The following is a 23,960-nucleotide window of genomic DNA, read 5'->3' on the forward strand; positions in this document are numbered from 1 at the left end:
ATGAAGAAACAATCTAATGAGCCACAGAAAACTTTACAAAGTAGCTGGAACACTGATATTATTATCCATACCTTTTCATCATAAATAACAGCCCACGACAACCTTTAGATAAATCATTATAAAAAGATCCCGATAATAAATTCAGAAACGTCTGAATTTCTTTCGCTTCCATTGCAATTATTCAGCAACAATCATGCATAGAACCCTCTCTTATCGTCAAATCAGTCATATCAACAACCTACTATAGTGATTAAGGAATCTGCCCCAAAATATCAATAACCAGTATCCTAACACTGAACAGATATGCTTTGCATGTTAGGAACTTTTGCCCTTCTATTATTTAATGATTAATTACTACCAGGCCTTCAGGCGTTACCGTTTCTCATTTCTATCTTCTTGTTAACAGTCTAAAACTCATGACTGCTTCCCAGTAACTGATAGATTAACCATTATCAACAAGAACTAATCCATTTCTCAAGCCAACTCAAAACTTACATTACCAAAACATACTCATTCTGATGAAATTACTTGCATTTCCAGACGAGCAACCATAAACTGCTTTTCCACACTCCTTCAACTTCCACAATCATCTCATTAAAATTCAGTTATCCAAGACTGTCTTTGCTGCCAGACATCACAGCCAGCACCTTTACTCACAGGTCAGTGTGTGAAGTGGGGCTAATGCGGAAGGAGACCCCTCTTGGTACTGGGTCCTGGGAGAAGAGGGCCTTCAGCTCCGACCCGAACAGGTGCGTCGCGAACCCGAAGTTGCAAGAGTGCTTGTGGAAGACGCAGACAAGGTCGTCGCTAATGATGTCTCGGTTGGTGTCTGAAGGTAAATATTTACAATGTTTACACTGTTATCAGATATCATTAAAGTGTATACTGTATGTGTGTGTGTGTGTGTGTGCCATAATAATTCCTAGGCTGGCCATTTGATACCTTCTCTGTTTTTGACAATAAGAGTAAACACAAATATGTAAACCGAGTGTTAATGCTACATATGTTTACAGAATTATGACCATCATAAAGCCCATTGTGGCTCCTACAATTTAAGACGAGGAGCGTCTTATGTTCGGTGCAGTCTGAAGACCACTGGAAACTTCCTTGATTATTTGCGGCTGTTTAGATATTACAGATTTCTTGAATTTTAACAGAATTTCGTTTATTCATTAGAAAACTTCGACAAGGTGGAGTGCCCTTAATTAGAATTCTTGGTTATGGATGCGAGTTCGCTTGAATCCCTGGATGATGTAAAGAAGTTTCTAATAACAATAGTCATTTCCTCTGTCTTACTATAGAGTGAACTTTTCTTCTTGTTTCAATTTTAAGGACAGAAATAACTGAACCTACTTCAGCCGAGATAGAGGTGTAGAACTTACGGTAACAACAGACACTGAACATTGCAACGGTACAGCTGCACAGTACCATGGAAGACGCAGCTTACCCAGGAAGTCTGAAGCGTCGTAGATAACCCTGCTCGCGAAGTGATGGATGCCAAATGATCTGACGTGATTGGCCTTTGGTTCGAATAATCTCGCGTTGCCCTTGTGTTGGACTTTCACCTTCTGGATGTAACTCTCCGGAGTCCCTCTCACCGACCCTTCCACGTCCAGCATGCTCAACAGACCTGTGCGCTGCAGGTACACAAGGCAGATGTTATGTTTGCAAAGGCGAGAAAGGACCAAAATCAGGTAGACTTTATAATGATGGATGGGACAGCAAGTAACAAATAAGTTTTGATAATGAAGAGAGAGAAGTATAACCATGCTTTTTCTAGTCACAAAGGAAAGAGTATCATTGGCATAGATTTCTGAAGGAGGATGGGAAATGATTCGGGTAACCTTCAGCTTCAGTAAGAAAGATGGAGTTACATAAATTCATGTTAGGATTAGTGATAAAAAGAGCGCATGAGAAAGCAAGCTTTAGAAATAAAGAAGGAGCATAAACCTGAAAAGCTTAGGAACTTGGCAATGAAAAAAGGAATTAAACCAGAGAAACATCACTGAAAACGAGGAAGATGCTGATACAAACTCTTTTCTGATCAAAGGTTGTAAAATGTTTTCTTAAGTCATCGGTTAATGGCAGACCTTATGAGTTTGTTCATGATCTTGTGATTTTTTTTGCTCTCAAGTACAGCAGTACAGACAATTCATTCATTTCATTACAAACAAGAACAGTATATAATATTTATAGATATTCAGATATTGTTGAATGTCTCTGAGAAATGTTACATTTATGCACAAATAACAACCTCATCAGTTATGCAACTTACCAGTGAAGATATGAGGTCGATACATGGCACGTTGTCGACATAGTCTACTTCGACCTCACACGTAATGCCTTCTTCTCGACATGACTCGATGGATGACTTGAAGATATGAGTGTTGTAGAAATGCTGCATCGTCTCTGCACAGAGGTTGATGCACAGGTGTTCAAGATGGGACGGCTGCATCCAAGAAAGACATAGGTTTTGAGCGATGACTATCATGACTTACTTGTCACAGGAACGTAACAAGATGACTGATATAAATACTAGACTGTGATATGTATCTACTGCGCTCCTGATGGATCCCCCAAACCAACGACACATGTGCCAGATCGCCATCACCACCGGTGTAGCCTTCCAACACTGAGATGCATGCCTGGTTCAAAGCAACTGTGGCACAAGTAACGAGACAAACATTCGGTTATCTTCAACACTGACGAAGATATCTAGCACCAGAGAAACAAATAACAGGCCACACTATACAGCATCAGAAACAAGTAAACATCTACAGCCATAATGCAATGAAAGATGGTCCCTGGCACCACTCACGAGTGAAAAGTCACAAACATTAGAAACACAAATGATGGGTCACCTGCACCATTAAGACCAATAATGGGTCACTAGCACCACCGAGACAAATATGGGTCACCAACACCACTGAAAGACGCTCACCTTAGGATCTTCGAAACCAAACATGTCGAGGATGCCGATGAAGCCGTCGGTGGCATGCTTGACTGCATTATTAAGGACGCTCATGGATTTGGAGGCCTTGGAGCCGGCCGTACCTACTGTAGACGCGTGCTGGGACGCCACCTCGGCCTGGTGGTGGACGCTCTCGTTGCTGCGACAAAAGGACTTTATGACTGCTAGGGCCTCACTTAAGGCACCTTGTGGGGCCGCTGTCAGGCACTAGTGCTGTGACTGCAGACCGACACTGGGATAGTTTTCATTCATAGTTTACATGTATGTAATGCTGAGGTATAATGAGCAGATACAAAATTAACTTTCCGCTTCCTTGTGAGCTGATTTCTTCTCTCTCACTGGCAAAATTGTAAGTTGTGATCTACATGCGATGTTACTGGCAAAGTTGGGCTTACTCCCTTAAACATCCTGGTGGTCAGCTCTTATCATTAGGATAGTTTTCTCAAAACATAAACATTATGAAGGTATACAAACTGTTGGGACAGCAAAGTGGGCATAATGTATGCTCAAAATGGTTAAATGAAGATGGGGTTTAAACCATATATGAAGAGCTTTAACTGAAGAGTATGGGAAAGTATGAGGATGACAGAGCACTGTTTCCCAAGATGGAGGGGCGAGAACTATGGGAGGAGGAGTAGAACGTCTGTATGGAAATACAAAGTTGAGGGTAATGCCCACATTCATCCTATGACTATAGGTAATCATGGAAAGACCGAGTTGTTGTGGAACTGCAAGGTTTGGGGGTGGAGGAGGAAGGGTATGATTACACGGGATTGTGTAGAATGACTCGTATGTAGACTGTGTGATTTTGGGTATATGGGGGATGGAGTCACCTCGCCAATCTGGACCTGTGAGACTGGGAGAATGTATAGGATGAAGATCTCTAAATTCTTATGCGACAGTGGGGTGCGGGAGGTAGCACAGCTGACTCTCTAGTTGTAGGAGTAAGTAGCAGGTAGATACAAGGAAAGGACCCCATTCCGGCACAGTTGAGGCGGGGATTATGGGAATTAGCCATCTTCATCCCTGCGACTGTCATGGAAATGATGGTTAATTAGATTTTGGTAGGTGTGTGTAGGCTTCCATGAGGACAGTAAGAGACAGACAACTGGTGCTTGTGTGGCTCAATGAACTAACCTGTCAGAGGAGAGAGTGCCTGAGGTAGAGCCAAGCCGCTTCAGGGAGTTAGCCCGGCGGACGATGGTGGCGACGGTGCGGCAGTACAAGGCTTTAGCCAAGGCGTCCCGGGTCATGTTAGACTGCAGAAGGAAAGGTACACGTCTGATACTGTTTACTCAGCCATGAGTGATGCTGATGTGTCGTCATCTGTAAATTATCTTTAATACTATAATTTCACGACTATTATTACCATTATTACTGTAATACTATACTGGATGAGAAAGGGCTTCTGATGTATGTCATTCAAAAGAACATTAAACAACCACTCACACCATTGTTTACCGTAAACATGCACTTTTTCTTTATGAAATTCGTAAAAGCAACTAACAGTTTCCATGCACTTCACGAGGGGGGGGGGGGACGCTTCATTTTCCCATCTACCACACTCCACACCTTCTCCAAATCGGTTAATGCCCTAAATACTCTTCTTCTCCTCTGGATCATCCTGCACAACCTGTTATATGTAAATTATCTGGTGTGGATACCTTTATTCTTTCTCATATCCTCCTCATTCCTCGCTTATGAGGGAATCAGTACATTTTTCTATACAATCATAATCCCACCTTACAACCCTACAGTAGTAGCACCGCAGATCTTACCAAGTAGACTCGGAACATTTTCTCATTTGTTATTCTTGCAAAAATTTTTACTACTGACGCATCTGTGGACTGAGCGATCACTCTTTCCTAAACTCCTGGGATACGACTGTTTCATGTTGCTACACACGTTTCATAATGATTCAGTTGTTGCTTCATATCCACTGTTCGTCTCATTCACCACTCCAGTCATACCTTCAGCATTAATACATCTTTAGTCGCATCATTGTCAACAGTTTCATTTTTAACTTGTCCTAACTGTTCTTTATTATTATCATTATTACTATTATCATTATTATCATTATTGTTATTATCATTATCATTTTATTATTTTCATTATCATTATTATTTTCATTATCATTATTATCATTATCATTATTATTATTCTTTGAACTTTACAGGCAAACAATAACATTCTTATATGATCCCTTTTGTAAACAATTTTCTCTGTCTTTCGCAAAATTCATCTCCTGTCGTCAGTTACTATACATTTTGCGTAACCTCACTTTTCATGCAACGTTTAATCTCTTTCCAAATTAACTTCGCTTATTCTGTTTTTCTTTTGTCCAAGTACGTGAGACTTGAGGCTCATACCTTCCACTCTGCCTTCCATTCCTTAAACAGCTTCACATCTCCATGCACGTCTTGATATTAAACTTTCCTTTCTGAAACATCTATTTTAGTCTAACACTTTGATTCACCTTCCCAATCCTGGACCGCCTTACATACCTCTCGTTTCATCATCTTCCTCTCTTACCAAACATTTAAGCCACGCTCTCATCTTCCAAACATAAACATTTCTAGTATCCATCTACATCAATCTTATCCTCATCATTGTCAAATTTTGGCTAAAGATAAAAGTGTAGTAAAGGCCTGGTGTGGGAGGAGGAAGAACCAGTGATGCTGACCATGTTGGCGTCACACATGGACTTCACGAGCTGGCCGCGGACGTTGTGAGTGCGGGTGGTGAGGCCACGGTACAGCGCCGCCGACGACACCCCGAGCAGGGCAGCCACGCTCTGAACACAGACACAACCATCATCACATTAGAGAAGACTTGTTAAACGAGAATGATGACGATGAGGGGTTGACATTGTGAAGAAGAGGGAGGTGAGTGATGCTGTGTGTACCTGATCCATCACAGTGAACAGGATATGTTTGATGATGAGTAATCATAATGATACTATTTATAAGTGATTTGGTAATAATGATGATAAACAGATAATGACTACAATCATTATGATGAGACATAACAATGAGTATAATGACATTCGTTATGATATTATAATCTTACTACGATAACCTCACACTATGTTAGTGTAAATGGCATCCTTCACGTTACTCCACTTGACCAAAGTTCAGGATACGTGTGAGTGATTGAGAGGTTGGGTGACCTTGATCTAGGCAACAATGTATAAAGGGATACAGTGTCACCAGACATGAATTAGTTTCTTCTGTAAACAACGGATTTCAATAACACTTAATATGATCCGTTGCTTGAGAGCTCATGCCTTGTCGATCACTGTCACACAAGGATTGAACTTACGCTTGTCAACATAAGCTAAAATAGATTTGTTGAAATGAGCCTTTAACATAGATGTTTAATTGGGCCTCTTAACACAAGCCTGTTAGCATCTGTTAAGATAAGCTTGTTAACACAGCTTGTGAACACCACGCAGCTAACATTCTGGTAGAGTTATGACTTATGTAAACAGGAGAGTATACTATACGTCCCGGAGCAGCACCTTGAGTTCGTGGCTGCCACCCTGGATGTCGACCTCGAGGCCCTGTCCCTCGATGAAGGTGACGTTCCCCAGCAGAAGGACGGCCGCCAGGACCCGCACTACGTCCAAGAAAGGGATGCCCAGCACCCCGAGGCACGCCTTCCACGACTCGAACCTGGGGACACAAGATCTATCAGCAACGATACACACTTGACCATTATGAGGTTACCCACATAACCTACGATTATTATCATACAAGTCTACTGTTTCATGAGGGAGGGAGGTATATGTAAAAATGAATGAATACTTATTGTAGTGCACAAGTTAGAACCGCATTCCTCATTTACTTTTGTGCCAGACCTCTAAAAGGTATCTCATGGACTTAATGGGAGAAAAAAGATACCTCGAGAGAGACGAAACTGTATTTGCATATATCTAAATAATACTCTGAGCTTTCTAAAACAACCACTATAAGAAATTTCGAAAGCGTTTGTATTTGTAATGTGCAGGTGGCTTATAGGTTGCAACTACCAAGAGATCCTGATCGAAGCAGCTGGATATCAAGTACAATTCAAGACGATACATAATGACAAAACAAATGAACATCTAGTTAGATGACTTATTGCCGATAGGAAGCCTCATAAACCTAGTGATGCCGGGATGTGTACCGGGCGGGCAGTGCACCACGCTTACTGCAACTTTCTCCACGTGGAAAGTTCCTTAGCTTCCTGGGTCGGTGTCTGTAGGATTATTAGCCATTCCTTGGATTAAATCACTTTACCCAAGAAGATGTTCTTGACTTATGTTCTCGAAAAAGGTTAAATCTATTACCTTAAAGAACAAGCATGTCATGGTGGCTGTGCATCTGTCAGTCTCGGGCAACATGATCCCAGCCCCAAGTGTCGGCTGTCAGTACACGTCCCACGTACAGGGAACTTCTACGTATCCTTTAAGTCCCCTCTAAACAGCCAACTATTGACAGTAGGAAGTCATTAACAATAGCTGAATCTTACACAGATATCATAATGTTCGTGATGACTTGAGTAGACTATCATCTTTACATATCAAGATGGAAATACGTCATATATGATGTTCCTTCTCACCACTAGTCTTGGTATTTTCCCTTAATAGATGTCCAGTTATGTTGAAACCCATATAAAACTTGACTGAGGAGACCATGGCTGTAAACTACCTGTGTCTCCGTGCCGGGTAAACGTACGTAACAAACAAAAAGTCAGTGAAACTTGTATCATCGATACATGTGCCAGATTTCCTTAACACGTCACAAGAAGGAAAAGTGGTGAAGACAAGTTGTAAATACATGATGTGTCTTTCTGTGGAAATTCTTAACAAAATAAAATCACGGTCGATCCCTCCACCTCCCATACAAAGGAACATTACAACAGATGTCGTCTTGCAAATCTGACGGATGAGTCATAATTGTACCGAGTGATCCTTCATGTTGAACCAATACCATCTTCATCTTCTTCATCCTTCCCCTTCTTTCCCTCACCTCTTCCATTCTCCCCCTTACTCCTGTCCCTCTATTTCTTCCATTGACTATCCCCGAGTCCGCTCCTTCCCTTCACCCTAGGCCTTCCCTTCTGCGTCCTCCTTCCGATAGCCCTTGTACCTTCCCTCGCCACTACCTCTCCTCCCGTTGGTCCCCACCTGTTCACTTCCCTTAACTCACGCTTTCGCCCCCTGTACCTCCCCTTGGTCCCTGGTCCGGCCTTATACCTCCCCTGACCCCACTGTACGTGTATACTGTGACCTCTGACCTGCGGGCATCCTCAGTCTCGTCCTGTCGCACGTCGCCCTCACTCAAGTACCGCAGAGTCCTCACGCTGTGGCCTTCCAAATGTAGCTTGGCTGTGAAGAGACAACATAACTGTAATTCCTCCTCACCAGACACACCTCCCTCACACAGCTCCGCTACCATCCGCGAACTTCATGTTGCAACTAACAGCTGCTGAAGTAATGTATATACAACTAAGGATGTTTGTATAAAGAAAAACGTGATATGGTTATCATCCATTCCCATCCTGAACTATCTAAAGCCATTACTGTCTATTGTAAAGCATATTGTCTATATTCTCTATTCAACTGCTGACGTGCTGACCTCTCTCCTCCTGCGTGAGACCTGCCAGCATCTGGTAGAATATGTGGTAGTTCTTTTCATCGGGCAGCGCCCGCACCACCCGCGTCTGGTCCAGGAAGTAACAGTGGATCTTGGTCCTGTACAGTGCTCCATCTGTTACTTGCACCTCTATAAAATGACCCTACGGAATAAAATCACTGTGATTGACACTTGGCCCTTTATGGTTTAATGGCAGGATGTGCTAAGTATATTTCAAGCTGAATTGGAACGGGAGGAAGAAGAATGCGGTATAACATACGTCAAGTAAGCCATGTTAAACTTGAGGAAATTTATGTCAATAAGATTTGCTAAGAATCATTTATCATATCTATTTTTCTTCTACTGCGCTTTAAGGATGCTGCACTATTGTGTACTCACAATACGACTAGATTCCGAGTTGGACCTGGTCTTCGCGGAGCCGAGAGAGCGGAGGACTGTGAAGGCTGCTGCCAAATGCTTGAAGGCATCCGTCTCAGGTCCGCCGCCGGCCACGTCGAACAGCTGCCGCAGCAGCAGCATCGACGTGTAGGTCTTGCCTGACCCGGAAGCACCTGTGGAGGGAGTTACCTGTTCATTTATGCTAAGAGAACAAGACACTGATGAACAGTTGGTGACAGTGAACATTCCTAAAATTCAACCCTTCTCCTACACTTTTCTTGAATTTAAATGATGCACTATACTTAGAATCTTAATGGATATGTAAGATGCTCAGTAAATAAATCATCAAAAATTTACTTTGGTTTTCCAACTTCTACAACTAAGATATGCTTTCAACTTACAGCCATCAAGTTTTTCTCAATTATGAAATTTGTACATTACAAAGAATGCAGTAAGGATGACCTTAAAAGCTCAGTGTTACCTTGAAATATCTATATTATCACTAAGAACAACATGAGCATGACTGGAAGATGACCCCATTATGATGTTTGGCCCTGACCAGTTAACATGATACGGTAGCAAACAACACAAGAAGCAACAAATGGCAGATGTTTGAACTGATGATGATCTACACTGCCATTAAGGCGATGAGTGTTCAAGAATTATCTCTAATGACAAGCTTGTTTTTAGAATGAAGTACTTTGATAATGTGACAGAATCGTGAGGAAGTTAGTAATAGCTGCATAAGAGAAGGGCAAGGCTTGGCTGTGACCTATAGGAGCAACATTAATATATAGCTGGAGAAACTGATTACTCACAAAATTATAAAGGTAATCAGGATGATAGTTTGTGTATAGAAGTTTACAGGCGGTTGTTTTGAGCAAGAGATCAAAGGCTATGCAATGTCGGGAGGTTGATCTTGCATGTGGTACATGGTAGCACGCTCGTAAGATAGGCTTCATCTGAGGATGTAATCTAAGGAGGTACGCAGAAATATGGGAAGGACAGACCAGTTGGAAAACTTTAACACGAGAACATACAGACAGAAGCAATACCTGAGAGGATGATGGCCTGGGGGTAGCCGGTCTCACTCTGCTGACGGACGGCCTCATGAACCACCCGCAGGAGGTGGGGACTCTGCACCGCCGCCCTCGTGGAAGTGAGGGTTAGGGCGTTACCCACCTCATGGTACGGATTCACCGACAGCAAGATCGGACCTACGTTGGTCTGGGGCGAGGGAAGAAACAGTACAGATGAAATAATAATCAACATATACGCGTCTGGCATCTTAAAGGGCAGTAAGTCGTGACGTGTATGGAATTTATCATGATGAAATATGTAGCAACATCAGTACGTTAGCTCTCATATACAGTTACCACCAAGACAAGAGCAATGGTAGTTAACGAGGAACCCAAATCCAGAATTAGACTCTGGGTGTCCCAACAGTCAGCAGCAATATATATCAATCGTTCTTTACCTTTTGTTTTCTGGACATTTTGATTGATATCCAGACGACAGTACCCCTGCCTCAGACACACCTCCATATCAGAGGAGATAAATGTATTATGTTTACCGTGATGCTCAAAGGATGTGTCTGATGTGTGTGTGGTACATCTCCGGTGTGGTTAACGCTTTTGTGTTATGTTGATTGTGTCAGTCATTTGATGAGTGTTTATGGTATGCTTAATGTATTCGTCGTGTGCTAATTGCGTCTGTGGCGTGCTTAATGTATGTAAGGTGTTTATACCATATCTGTGGTGTGCATCGTGTATCTGTGGCGTGATGAGTGCACGCGCATGCGCGCGCGCGCGCGCGCGTGTGTGTGTGTGTGTGTGTGTGTGTGTGTGTGTGTGAGACGCTTCCAGTGGAAGAGTCAGTCTGCCTGATGTGTTCATTATGTTTGTCCTGCTTAAAGGGTGTACGTGTGTGTGGATGGGCAGGGATGGGTTTGGCAGCACAAGGTGTATATGTAGAGAGCGGGTTGGGATGGAGCCGGTCAGGGGTTTGGACAGCTTCGGGTGAATCTTTGTAAGAAACAGGTAAGTCATTCAGTGTACTCAGTGCGGGATGCAGCTGTCCACATCTACACATGACGACGTACATTATAACAGTCTACATCAAGAGGTTTAAAAAGTGAGGAAGCTTTGTATGATGATGGGAGAGGATGACTTGTGGGAAGGAAAATGTGCGCTGTTAACGGTGTGGCATTGAATGAATTATCTGAGCCAGAAAAAAGTGTGTGTGTGTGTGTGTGTGTGTGTGTGTGTGTGTGTGTGTGATGATCGTAGCGTTAGTCTCATATATATGATATACACCATGGAGTGTGTTGCTGATGAGCCAGTGGAACGTCTGAATGAAACATGAAGTACAATTAGTAAGTCAAGGTGTTGGAATATTACAGTCGTATTAGTCACTGACGTATGACGAAAGTTTAGACCCTGCCGGCTATAGCATGTGCTACGGTGTGTGGAGAGTCTGACCATGTGGACCAGTGTGGCGAGAGCGTTGAAACTTTAATCCTTAATGAGTATGCGAGTGTAAGACCCATCAGTGCATCTTGTGAACTGAGTCGTTTAATCAGAATTGAGTGCATGTGAAGTGTATGCTCGGATGCTGAAAGGTGAGTGCCTGCAAGAACAAAAATTTGTTATATAACATGGGATATAGACGTACATAGAACGAGGCAACTGTGACGATATTTTTTCTAGGAAATGATGGGTGTGGGTGAGGCGTTGTGCAGTGTACGAGGGGGCGACGACGGTGAGCGCAGTGTGGGAGACTGTGGACTGGGTCACGGAGACCACCCTCCGCCTAACCTTTGACCTGACGTCCTGCCTCAGCCTCTGCTACTGATGGTGATCCGCTGTTCACAGACCTGGGGACGGCTTAGGGATATGGGTCCCTCCTGGGAAGAAGGAGTGGCAGTAACTTCTGAATGCCGGAGATAGATAATAATGATGGGTCACCCAAGCTAGGGAGAAGGGTTGGGAATCGCCTCACGTTGGATGGTATAAGAGAAGGTGGATGTGCGTGTCACTGTCTGGTTAAAGTGACAGCTAATCAAATAATTCCCATGGAAGGTCACGGTACGAGCGGAACCCATCATGGCAGACTCGTATGGATGCTCACAAACAATGTTGCAACATCCGCCGCTGTCGACTTTCACTGACACAAAAACATATGTACGTTCGTATTCAAATGCATACACACACAGTCACACAGAATCGCAAAACATATCATATACAAAGAGGCATGCACATACATAAAAACAATAAACACACAACAAACAACAAACTTACGAAATAATGTGATGAGCAGAACCTGGCATGAAGGGTCTTGAGAACAGCGTCCTCAGTGAGGGGCCCAGCCAGGTGGATGAGGTCCTCCACCTCCTGCACTCCACCTGTCATGCCGCCCTTGACGCAGCTACCATCTGGCGGGAGTGGGAATAACAGGGTTAACCAGGATTGTCCCAGGAACAAACTCTGTGTACTCTAATGGCTCGAGAGGTAGAGCTTGTGGGAGACTTAACGAAGAGAGAGAGAGAGAGAGAGAGAGAGAGAGAGAGAAAGAGAGACCCATACTTGAATTTTTCCCCAGGTATACAAGCACTCACAACTACATACAAGTGACCTCAAACAGCAACAGACCACTAAGTCCTAAAGAAGCTGTTTGTGATCGTGGAAGAGTACAGAAACTCATAGATTAATGTGGCAAGAGAAGAGGAACATACAGACTTTTCAAAAAGAAAGGACTTGAAGCGAGATATTTATCAAGTCTATGCGTAAACATATTCATTGTACTGCTTTCAGTAACTCTAAATGGTAACTCACTGCATATGTTAACAATTCTGTTACTTCATTCGAGATAAAAGGTTTACCTTTATCTCTTAATGTGCTTAAATTATACGAATCTACCCGTAAAAATCTCCTTAGTTCGATATTATCGAAATCTTCTATAACTTTGAATACCTCTATGATATCATCTCTTATCCATCTCTTCTATGCTGAAGTAATTTGTTTAGTCGGCTTTCGCAGGATTTGTTTCTTAGGCCAAGAATCATTTTAGTAGCACATCATTGTGCTCACTCCATTCTGTCTGTCTTTCCTCAAGTAGGATGACCAAAACTGAACACAAGATTCCAGATGAGGACACACTAGTGAGTTGTAGAACAAATCGGGACGCACCAGTGAGTTGTAAAGAGTGAGGACAGGGTTGGATACCTCACGACCTTCATCTGCAGCTCAGTCATCAGGCTGCTCAACATGACGAAGCACCATTCACGAGGGACGCCCAGAGGTTGTTGTTATGGTAACAAAGACTGGGACCACAGGTGCCATGTTGGGACCAAGCTCCGTGCAACAAGACAATTTGCCTCACTCGCGGCTCCTCTTCAGGAGACAATCTTTTTCTCATCATACCATAACTCTTGCTGTTTGCTGTCCTTGCTCGGCTTACTCCTACTTGTGAAGTCTTTGGTTAACTAAAACCATGATTTAAAGTTATCTTTCTATTACCTCACTTTGACATAGAGACACTAAGATATTTCCTGAAAATGCTAGAATCCTGTTGATGCAGTTACCCCTTAATTAAATTAAGTTGTTCCTTCATAACAGAGAAGTTGAATCATCTGAATATCACTATGCATCTTGTCCTTATGGGCATTTTGTTTACTGATACCTTGTTACCCGCTTTCAATATGAGAATGCTTTCTAATACAATCGACTTAAATTCTAGGTTTGAGGATGGACAATTGTAACCATGTTTTATTACATTGGCATATAATAATTTCCACATTCCTTCCTAACAACTGTGCGTAAACAGAAATTATTGACCCGCATAAATAATGAACCTGGCCCGATAGGTGGCAGATAAAGTCCAAAAATATAGTAATGAGTTTCCGACAAATAGATAAGGAATATGAAGAAAGGTTTGGTATAATGGTTTTGGAGGTCAGAAGGGAAAGGCATCTTGGAATCATCTGTCATCAGTAAAGTTCCTGAACCTACTAAACAAAGCACAGCTGCAGCTCAAAATGCTAACAGTTTGTTGAGATTCATCACAGGAAACTTTCTTTTTGAAACATCTGACACTAGATCGAAGCTCTATTTACTGAGCTCGTCCACTGCCTGAAGTTTACTTGCTTGCTCAAACGACTGAAGTTTACTCTCCCATTTACGGGCCGTCTCAGCTGAAGTTTACTTTCCAGTGGGAAGTGCAATCCACAGGTTAAAGTTTACTCGACCATTAGCAGTCAGCTCCACCAGGTGAAGATTACTCTCCCACTGATAAGCTAACATGGTATATTCTATTGTCGTCTATAAATTTTCCATGATAATTTAGAGAGAGAGGGTCATAACGTGCCTCCATATTACCATATAACTATCATTGGTAATTTGCTAAGTGATCTAAGAACAGTTGAAATCCGGATCATGGTATGCACGTCCACATCCCCCACACAGCTCTACCTGCCCTCTTGTCCACCATACTCAAGATAACGACATTACCAGTGTTGATAATCACAGTTTCAGCTCAAACATAAAAGAATGACCATCATCATAATGATCAGGCATGGCTCGTTGTTAAATTGATTAAAATACTGAAGTCAAAAATACGCTTTCATCAAGTATTAAACGCCTACCGTTACTGGTCATTATTGCCACTATCAGTCGCCACAGTACTATAAGTTATGGAAGGCGGTGTTTACTGCCCGCCGGGGGACGTGCCAGTATCACCAGTCATCATGGGTCTAGCTGCAGGTGCCTGACCAAGGGCGCCTCAGGCTCTCTGTTGTGATGCGCTAAGAATGTTGACCCACCACAAATCACGTTTGACCCCCTCCCCCTCCACACACACACACACGCACACATACCCCCTCCAACCCCAACCCCACCCCACCCCTACCGGAACCTGGGCTGACAAAGAGGACAGAATGTAACCTGAACATAATCAACGTTCATTTCACTGCCGTGCACGGCGGCCTGATGATGCAGGCACGGGCGACTTCCGCCGGCTACACATGTTCAAATTATTACGATTCTTACATGTGAGTACCAATACCATAAAGAAGTTCATCAACGAGCACAACGGTGGAGCCGAGAGGCACAGTGTCGGGCGCGGCATACCCCGCCTAGATGAAGTTACATCTGGCGAGGGACAGAGAAGCACGATGAGGCTAACAGCATTTTGGCTAAATTACTGATCATAAATGTTGAAACGTATTTGTCATAAAGTAATAACCAAGGAAGAAGAAAAGTATTAATATCAGTAAAGATTATCTGATGTGAGGCTAACCATCTGACGTGAGACTAGCTATCTGACGTGAGGCTAACCATCTGACGTGAGGCTAGCCATCTGCCGTGAGGCTAGCCATCTGACGTGAGACTAGCTATCCAAACTCTCTCAATATGGATCTCATTCATTTCCTGCTGTATTTCATAACGATTCGTGTTAACTTTGGTTGATATCCTTAGGTAGGCTTCTACCACTCTGCTCAGTCATCCTGCACCTAAATGAGATTCATTCACGAAAAAAATGAATCATCAATAATAACAGTCAAGAATATAACAGAATGTGATGAAATGAATCATCAATAATAACAGTCAAGAATATAACAATGTTATGAAAAATAAAGAACAACCAAATTTGCTTATTCTTAGCATTTACAACGTATATACAACTGTATAACCTGTCAACTAAACCTGTCTTTATAACATGTGTGTACCTTCTGGGTAGAGGAGGACCGGTGGCGGCGTCACCTGTTGCTCATGCTGGGGGTCCCAGGCTACAGGCGAGTGGCTGTCACAGACGGCCGCACGGTGTCCGCCACCCTCCACCTGCTCCAGCAGGGGAGGCTTACACTCGCTGCCCACATGTGGGTGGGCGTGGTGGGACGATGGGCAGGGGTTGGTGTCCACGGATGGGTCGGAAGAAAGGACAAGTCCTGAGGGTCCCATAGTAGAGCCTAACCCCCCCTGGGATCTACTACTGAGGGTCACTGACGCCTTCACACACTGCCGCGCCCCATGGGGCCCGACCGCCGGGCCATAGTCTCACTCACCAACTCAGAACAATACGTAAGACTACGTTCAATCTTCACGAGGAGCGTCGTGTCATATCTTTTCTTGTAAATCATCACATTCAGCAAAGTGTCGTCACCATGTCAGACTACAGCCCTCACTACCTGTAGCCAGATGATGATTACTCCAGAGTGTTCTACAGTGCCAGAGATGACCGTACTAACTCTACTATCCTGTCACTTAACTTAGGTCCAGACCCATGTGTCTGATGCCGTAGGTCATACCTGCTGCAGCTAGCCGAAGCCTCCCGTGGCCATAACTATGGCCACAGATGGCCGCACCTTACCCATCGCTTAGTCACACAAAATTCACTCTCAATCTGCAACTCCTCGCGCAAAAGAAGACTTGCACAGTACTAATCCTGGTCACAGCCAGCAAGGCACCAGGCCTCTGGGAATCTGGCTCTCAACTAGCTTGACTCAAACAACTTCTGATTCAAACAACCTCTGACCACATCAAGCTAATCTCTTCTTATCTAACTTACCTTCTGGACGCACCAAGCTATTCACTTGGTCAAGCCTCTCACCTACTAGCCACACCTAAGTCATCCCCAGGCCACACCTAATTCATTCCCTGGCCTCACTTAATTCTTCCCCTGGCCACACCTAACTCATCTCCTGACAACACTAAAGCCGCCATCAAGCCGCACTTCACTAACAAGGACCAAAACTCACTCGCTAGAACACAGGCGGTTCTCACAGCGTCAGTAACGAGGAAGATACCATCTCTACGACAACACAGAGAACAGCATCGAGCCAAATTGCTGTCCAAAATGACAATGAGTGTGATTTAAGACGTTTATCATCAGAACCTGTTAAAGACATTGGCTTTCCTTTCTCACACAGAGCTCCCAGACCCCAGGCCGTGGAGGTGCTACTCACACAGCCACAGAATTACATGGTATGTAGAGCAGAAATCTTCCTCGAAAAATGAGAGAGATCACGTCTTGATAACATCCACAGATGTTAAAATTGTCCACAGTCAGCAGAACAGACGGGCCTAACACAGACACGGAAACAAGCAGTTAAGGTATAACTTATGTGAGCAGCTCATACCTAACCATGACGTCAGCACTCTTAAGCAATAAGATATTTTGACATCAAAATACGAAAAATGTCACTTGGTATCCTGCTCATGATAACATTACGCCACATGCAACACACACACACACCAGCCCATTATTGATTACTAAGATTCCACGATATCGCGGGTTAACGAGAGTTCGGCACGTCACAGGTAACCGAGATCTCTCTACCTACTACAGCTAGGGTAGACACGCACATCACCTCTGAAAGCACCTCGGGAATGTGGGCAGGCAATTAATCCCCGCCACCAGGTGCAGGGTTGAGAAACAGCGGAGCATCATCAGCAGGTGATGCCACAGTTCCGCCGTTATGGGGGACAAACACGCGAGCTGAGCAGACTCCGCTCTGGCTGCCGTAGGTAAACAATAGGTGCCGTGAGTCACCAGATTTTATGACTACCAACAGACGTTTCTCAGTAACGTAACACTGACTAGACATCTTAGAAACATTGCTCAGTTCAAATCATTATATCAACAACGCAACGAAGGCTGTTATGAAGGCAAAATATCTGCATAACAGAGTAACAAAGCGTTTGATGTAAACAACCTAGCTCAGCGGTTCCAGAAAGCTTGTCAAGTGATCATAGAATGAACATGTAGGTGTAGAACATCCCATGTGACCACAGCTCCACACCATCCCCACAACACTCACAATATCTCGCCTAACGCTATCACAGCATCCCGCTTAACCTTATTACATTTTCCTGTCCAGCATATTCACAGCGTGTCATGTGGCAGTCGCACAACATCCCACAAAACACCATCACAACGTTCCACATGACCACAGACGCCCGCACGATAACATCAGATCATCCCACAAGACCATAGATAGCCCCACAACATCTAGCACAACACTATCGCAACGTCCCAGTTGACAAATGCACGCCACTGCCGTACACAACACGGTGTCACTTCATCTAATGTAAAGATAGCATCAGTCCACCCCGTCCACACGGCCATACATTCCCACATAGCTTCGTACAGCACCACAAAATTTCACAAAACACCAGGACCATCCCGTATAGCCACCATCCTACATACGCACAGCACTACGAGCACTTGCAAGTACATACCTTCATCACACACACACACACACACACACACACACACACACACACACACACACACACACACACACACACACATATCCAGCTTACCCTAATATTAAGCTCCTGTATGATTAATTAACTAGTAATTTTCATGGCTTCCCAGCACCGTACTATCTGTAAAGCTTCAATTCTGCATTTTCAGCCAAATGGCCGCCATTATCCCAAACCCTGTCATCATCTATTTGTTTAATACACTCACCATGCCACTGATGGCATCGTCGCCAGCACTGCAAGACTCACAGGAAGGAAGACAACAACAGGCTTTCCTGCACGTCGCTTACTTTACTCAGTCATAATGTGAACCGCATGATCACATGCCTCACAATCTACCTGCTACCAGCACCACACTTACCCTCAACTCACGTCACTGTGTCACTCCTGGTCTACCACAGCTATATTCACTGTATATTGTATCCTCCACTTGTCAATATATCTCCTCGGTGTAATACGTCATGCAACCGTCACATCTCCCGTTAGTCACATAACTTCTCACTGTTACATCTACTTTAATGGTGTCACTTGTGAACGCTGTTACATCGATCATCATATATTCATTTCCTGTCACTGTGTCACCTCTCACCTGTGTGACCCCCTTTCACTGTGTCACCTCCCGTCTCTGTTTTACCTTCTTTCACTGTGTCATCCTCCGTCACTGTATCATCTCGACACTGCTTTCCTTCCGTCACTACTAATTGGCATGCACCAGATGTGGCATGACCCTTTTGACCAGCCAGGTAGTCTGTCGTACACCTCACCTGGCCAGACTCGAGGCCTGAGTATCGTCAGCGCAGCGGACCTACACACCACCGTCTGACCCTCACACTTACGGAGAAGTTTTACTGATGCGGCAGGTAGCACCGCCACCAGGGTCTTCCCTCCACTTCCCTGACCCACTGTGTCCTGCAGGCGTTGTGGTAGGTTGGATGGTGTCAGGTCGAAAGGGATGTGTCAGATGTTCCTGTATGCCACCCCCCTCCCTCACAGTTAGCATAAACCTGACGTAATATATTTTCACCGTAACAAAACATATCACTACACGGCATGGCGTCTTGCGCAACTTGTAGGACACAACTTCTTGTTTAGTAGAAGTCACTGATGGTAACGTTACAGCCTTTGAACGACTTGAAACGCGATCGCCTCCGTTTTCCTGGATGACAGCTGAAGCAATGGTGGAAGTGTAGTTACCCTGATCTCAGACAACGCCCTGTTTTATGAAGCAGGTCCATTCAGTAACAGTGATATGTCCCTTAACCTAAGATCCTGAGTGTGACCGTCCGTTAGGGACCAAAGCTCTGCTTTTTACCAATGCAACATACATTAACAGTTGTTATTTCTAGGGTCACTCTGCACTTTCTATTACCAGCGCTTCTCCTTTTTATCATTATTATATAACAAATACATTTTATCATTATCATATAACAAATACATTTTATCATTATTATATAAGACATTTTTCGTTGCTGTGTTTAGATGTACCAGTCAAAGAAAGAGAGGGACTCTAATGCCACTTTCACAACGCGAAGACATTCAACACTACAAACCAAAACTGTGAGTGCGAAGCCTAAACGAGAGCATCCATTATAGAAGCTTGGCGGTCCCAGTATCGTCACACTATGCAAATCAACGTTGTTCTGTTGCTGAAGAAGGGTATTGTTACAACCGAGTCTTCGAACGTGAATGTCACGCACGGTTCAACATAGAGACATACACGGCTCCCTATCCAAACATACACAACACACACGCGCGCACACACCCACAGGACAAGACGGCCTTGGTTCTCACGGTTACTGCAACACCTGAGAGTAGAGTACTGGCGGGTTGAGCCTCGGGGTTGGTTGACCCTGCAGTCATCACAAGAGGAGATCGAGGATCTAGACACTCTCCAGCCGTCATCTGGAACCTTAGGGAGACTACTGAAGAGCGACTGTATGGTGAGGGAGGCAACTGACGGGCGGAGAGAGTACGAAGCAAGCTTCTGACGAGTGCGTGTCGAGACGGGAGGACTGTTGACGAGGGTGTAAAGTGAGAGATACTACTGACGGGTGGGTGTAGGGTGGGGGAGACTACAGGTGGGTAATACAAGAGGATGAAACTTAATGATGTGGTAATGCAAGGCGGAGTTACGGATGGATTAGTACACAATGATAGAGGTAATGACGGTAGTGGACGGCGGGCAGATTACTGACGTAGTTGTGCACGACGGGCAAGGCCTCTGATGGGGCAGCGTAGGGCAGGGAAGCTACTGACATGGTAATGCAGGGCTACGGAAGCTACTGATAGGATAGTGTAGGGTGTGGAGGCTGCTGACGGGGTAACGTAGGACAGAGGTGGCTTCAAACGAGTTATTGCACGGAGGGGAAACTACTGACGGGGTAGTGTAGAGCAGGGAAGACTTATGAAGAGGTGGTGCAAGGAGGGGAAAACTACTGAGAAGTTATACAAGGATGGGGAAGCTATTGATGAGGTAGTGTAGGGCTGAGGAAGGGAGAGGGTGAATGAAGGTGTGGTGGTGCTGTACATGGTTCCCGTCACATTAGTTGCGGGACTCCAGCAACTCTCACCTCAACGGGCCACAAGCAGTCACCCCATTGTTCCTAACGCCACTTCCTCAGTTAAGGGAAACCAGGGCACCGCGCGGCCGCGGTAGCTGACTCTGGCCGCACTGCACGGTTCACCACTTGCGACCAGCTTCACTCTGGCACTGATACACATTATTCCACCCAGGATATCCTTTGATGGCGAGGATTAAACTTTTCTGAAAGACACTTCAGTGACATTTCCCATACTCTGCACAAACATATATCTCACTTCAGTCATCAAGTTCACTTTCGTCAGATATTCCACAATGAAAACACTAAGATATAATCTAGCAAAAGCACACAAAGTGACCAACTACTCCACACATCCGTTGCAAGAGAGGCCACGTGGATAGCTCTAGGTGGAGGATGTGGAGTGGCGTGTGTGGAGGTCGGTGCAGCGGGTACGGGTGGCGAAGCGGGAGTGAGGAGTCCTGTGCCCCGCCGCCCGTGGCGTCTGGGCTGCCACACACCACCACACTACCGTCAACATCGTGGCTAGTTAATTATCTCCATGTTACCTGGCCAGCTTCTGCCCCGCAGGTGACACTAATACTCCCTACCCCAGACTGCTGCATACCACCAGGACATCAACGTGATCTTAACATTATATGTACCTTGCCTACTTAGAATAGTACTCCACGTGTGCTGCTGTTACTCGCCAAACACTAGGATCTATCTTGTTGCTCTTATCATGTCAATCAAACTCACGACGAGACGCAGAACATAACTAATATTCCTGGGAAACTTGAGGAAATCTTTAACACCACCCAAGCCACACGTGACCACCCACCTAAGACGTGTCAATGGAGTCACCTGCCCGAGACATGAGGAAGACCCAGGAGTGGTGATGGCTGGCGCCCCTCGGGCAACAATGCTCACACTTCCTCAGGACCTCAGGTAGTTGTTCTTGTCCTCATGCAAGGTCGAACACCTATCAACTACAGTGATCCCATACTAAATACTCCAACCTTTATCCGTGTTTCATTTGCGTCATCTACCATTCCAGTAAACGGGTTAGTGTGGCACATTCCAGGTCGCTCATATCTTTGATATTTCATAAAAGATAAAGCAACACAACTTCGCGTTTCACTTTTCACCTATGATGAAAGTATGCAGCACACTGATATGTGAGTGAATGTCACTCTCCCACAAAAAATGAACAGTAAACATCTTGTAATATCATTTACTGCACACTTTTACAATACATATCTCCACTTCAAAGTTAAATTTCATTGAAGTGATAATTACTCATGCGTTTCTCAGAACACTGGCATTCCCTCTTCATCAGCATGTGTTTTAGAACACACAGGCGAGTCGCACCTCCGCTGCAGCATGGATGATACTTGTGTCATTTCATAACCAGGCTCCTCTCGGACTTATGTCAGCTGGAGTTGTAGAATGCACCAAACGCTGGCTGCCCTGTGAGCAGATGGTCCGCAAGTCGATCCATAGCATTATGTGTGAGTTCTCGGCTCAGTAGCCAGAGCACAGCTGCCGGGGCGTAACCTGTATTTATCTTACGTGTACGTAGAGTGCTACGGCTTCCTGGCTGTCACTCCCACATCAGATGATAGGTGAGAGGGGGCAGGAAGTACAAGGTAAGTTGAGCAGAGTAAGAGTTGTGGGATAAAAGTAAGTAGCAGAAGCAAGAGGTGCAAGGTAAGGGGTACGTGGAAGGGGACAAGAGCTATGGAGTGAGAGGTTGGTGGCACGGGGGGCAAGAGGTGCAGAGTGAGGGGTACGTGGGAGGAATAACCACTATGGACGGCAGGAGACAAGAAGGTTGTTTTGTAGGACAATGGAGAGGTATAAGCGGTATGGGGTATGAGACTGGTGGAAGGGAACAATTACTAAAAGGTAAATGACAGAGGCAAATGATACGAGGCAAGAATTAGAGGGTGTTGGTGAACTGGTTCGAGATACGGGTAAGTGCCCGGAGCATGTGGTACGGGGTAAAGGGCAGGTAAAAAGAGGACGGGGTCCAGTGACGGGGTAAGTAGTACTGTGTAGGGAAGAAGTGAAAAGAGAAAGTCAGACGGGGTACTGGACGTCAGGTGCAAATAGCAAAAGGTGAGTAATGTAGGGTAAGTGGCAAGGAAGACGTGATGATTGATGGGTGGTAAGTGGTAAGAGAGAGTTAGTTAGTTAGCAACCATGGAGAGATAGCAGGATGATGCTTGTTAAAGTGAGAACGTGGTGGAAATAAGGAAAAAAGTATTTCCGCAACTACTGTAGCCTCATAATCAAGAGTGTGTGAATTTTTCTCCAAGTTTCGTAGTGCTCAGACCTACTGCTATGAAGATGTCCCAGAAGACAGCCAAAAATCTGTCTATTTCTGTGTTGCTTGATATCGAAGCCGCTTTAAGAAAATTAGAACACGGGAAGCAATATACTACATGACACATTTGATCTCTCATATCCAACTGACGAGGATATTTTGATTTGTCATACTTGAAAAGATTGCTTCTAGTTTCACTTCAGCTATAAGGCTGCTAATGTGTACATGATTTATGCATGGGTACCACAATCCTCGTCAGCAGTATACGACTCTGCCGCTCTACATAGAAATTCTTCCGTGATAACATATGAACATCGCCGTATTACTGACCGCGTAGACCCATTGTTTATCTCTACTTTCGTTTCCCGTTCAGTAGAAATGTCTGCTGTAGCTTAGTGTCATAATCTCTCACAACGTCCTCACTTTTTTATTCCACCTCCCCAACTGCATTACTCTGAAGTTCTCTCAGCGTAAGAGTATCCAGTAACCTTACACACACACACACACACACACACACACACCTTCAGGAAGTCTTACATCAACACAACGACCCAGTAGTCTCCAAAAACACCTTCAGGAGCAGCCTACAACTGGCACAACGACCCAGGAGCCTCCCCACACACCTTCAGGAGTTCCAACAGATCAGTATTCAGGCCTTGCCAGCACGATTCACTGAGGGCATATTTAATGCTGGTCTTCCGTGTCATACCTATGTATAGCTCGCCAACATAATGCAGCATGCAAAAAAAATCAATGATGCATACGCAGTTCTTAATGTCATGAGTCCAGAACGAATCTTGGGGAGGAAAATCTAAATTCATGTGTAAAGCCACTTGTTGAATA

At 44.5% G+C, this 23,960-nt stretch overlaps 1 protein-coding gene across 2 annotated transcripts in view; it reads right to left on the reverse strand.

Moving 5' to 3' along the window:
* The window catches only part of dachs (unconventional myosin-IXb-like dachs), a 167,333-nt gene that overhangs the window by 5,776 nt on the left and 137,597 nt on the right, over positions 1-23,960 (reverse strand). Inside the window, exons 1-14 of one of the 2 annotated variants that reach the window (XM_071684211.1) lie at positions 21,164-21,238; positions 15,713-16,171; positions 12,288-12,421; positions 10,044-10,215; positions 8,989-9,161; positions 8,593-8,752; positions 8,252-8,342; positions 6,492-6,645; positions 5,655-5,765; positions 4,109-4,230; positions 2,942-3,110; positions 2,276-2,449; positions 1,448-1,637; positions 658-829 (exon numbers count right to left, since the gene is read on the reverse strand). In XM_071684211.1, the coding sequence (XP_071540312.1) occupies positions 658-829; positions 1,448-1,637; positions 2,276-2,449; positions 2,942-3,110; positions 4,109-4,230; positions 5,655-5,765; positions 6,492-6,645; positions 8,252-8,342; positions 8,593-8,752; positions 8,989-9,161; positions 10,044-10,215; positions 12,288-12,421; positions 15,713-15,944 (2,054 nt within the window). In that variant the 5' untranslated portion in view covers positions 15,945-16,171; positions 21,164-21,238. Of the gene's footprint in view, positions 1-657; positions 830-1,447; positions 1,638-2,275; positions 2,450-2,941; positions 3,111-4,108; positions 4,231-5,654; positions 5,766-6,491; positions 6,646-8,251; positions 8,343-8,592; positions 8,753-8,988; positions 9,162-10,043; positions 10,216-12,287; positions 12,422-15,712; positions 16,172-21,163; positions 21,239-23,960 lie in introns of those variants that run through there. The other variant, XM_071684210.1, reaches the window with a different exon arrangement.

This window comes from Panulirus ornatus, chromosome 37 (genome assembly GCF_036320965.1).
Source record: "Panulirus ornatus isolate Po-2019 chromosome 37, ASM3632096v1, whole genome shotgun sequence".
NCBI lineage: Eukaryota > Metazoa > Arthropoda > Malacostraca > Decapoda > Palinuridae > Panulirus > Panulirus ornatus.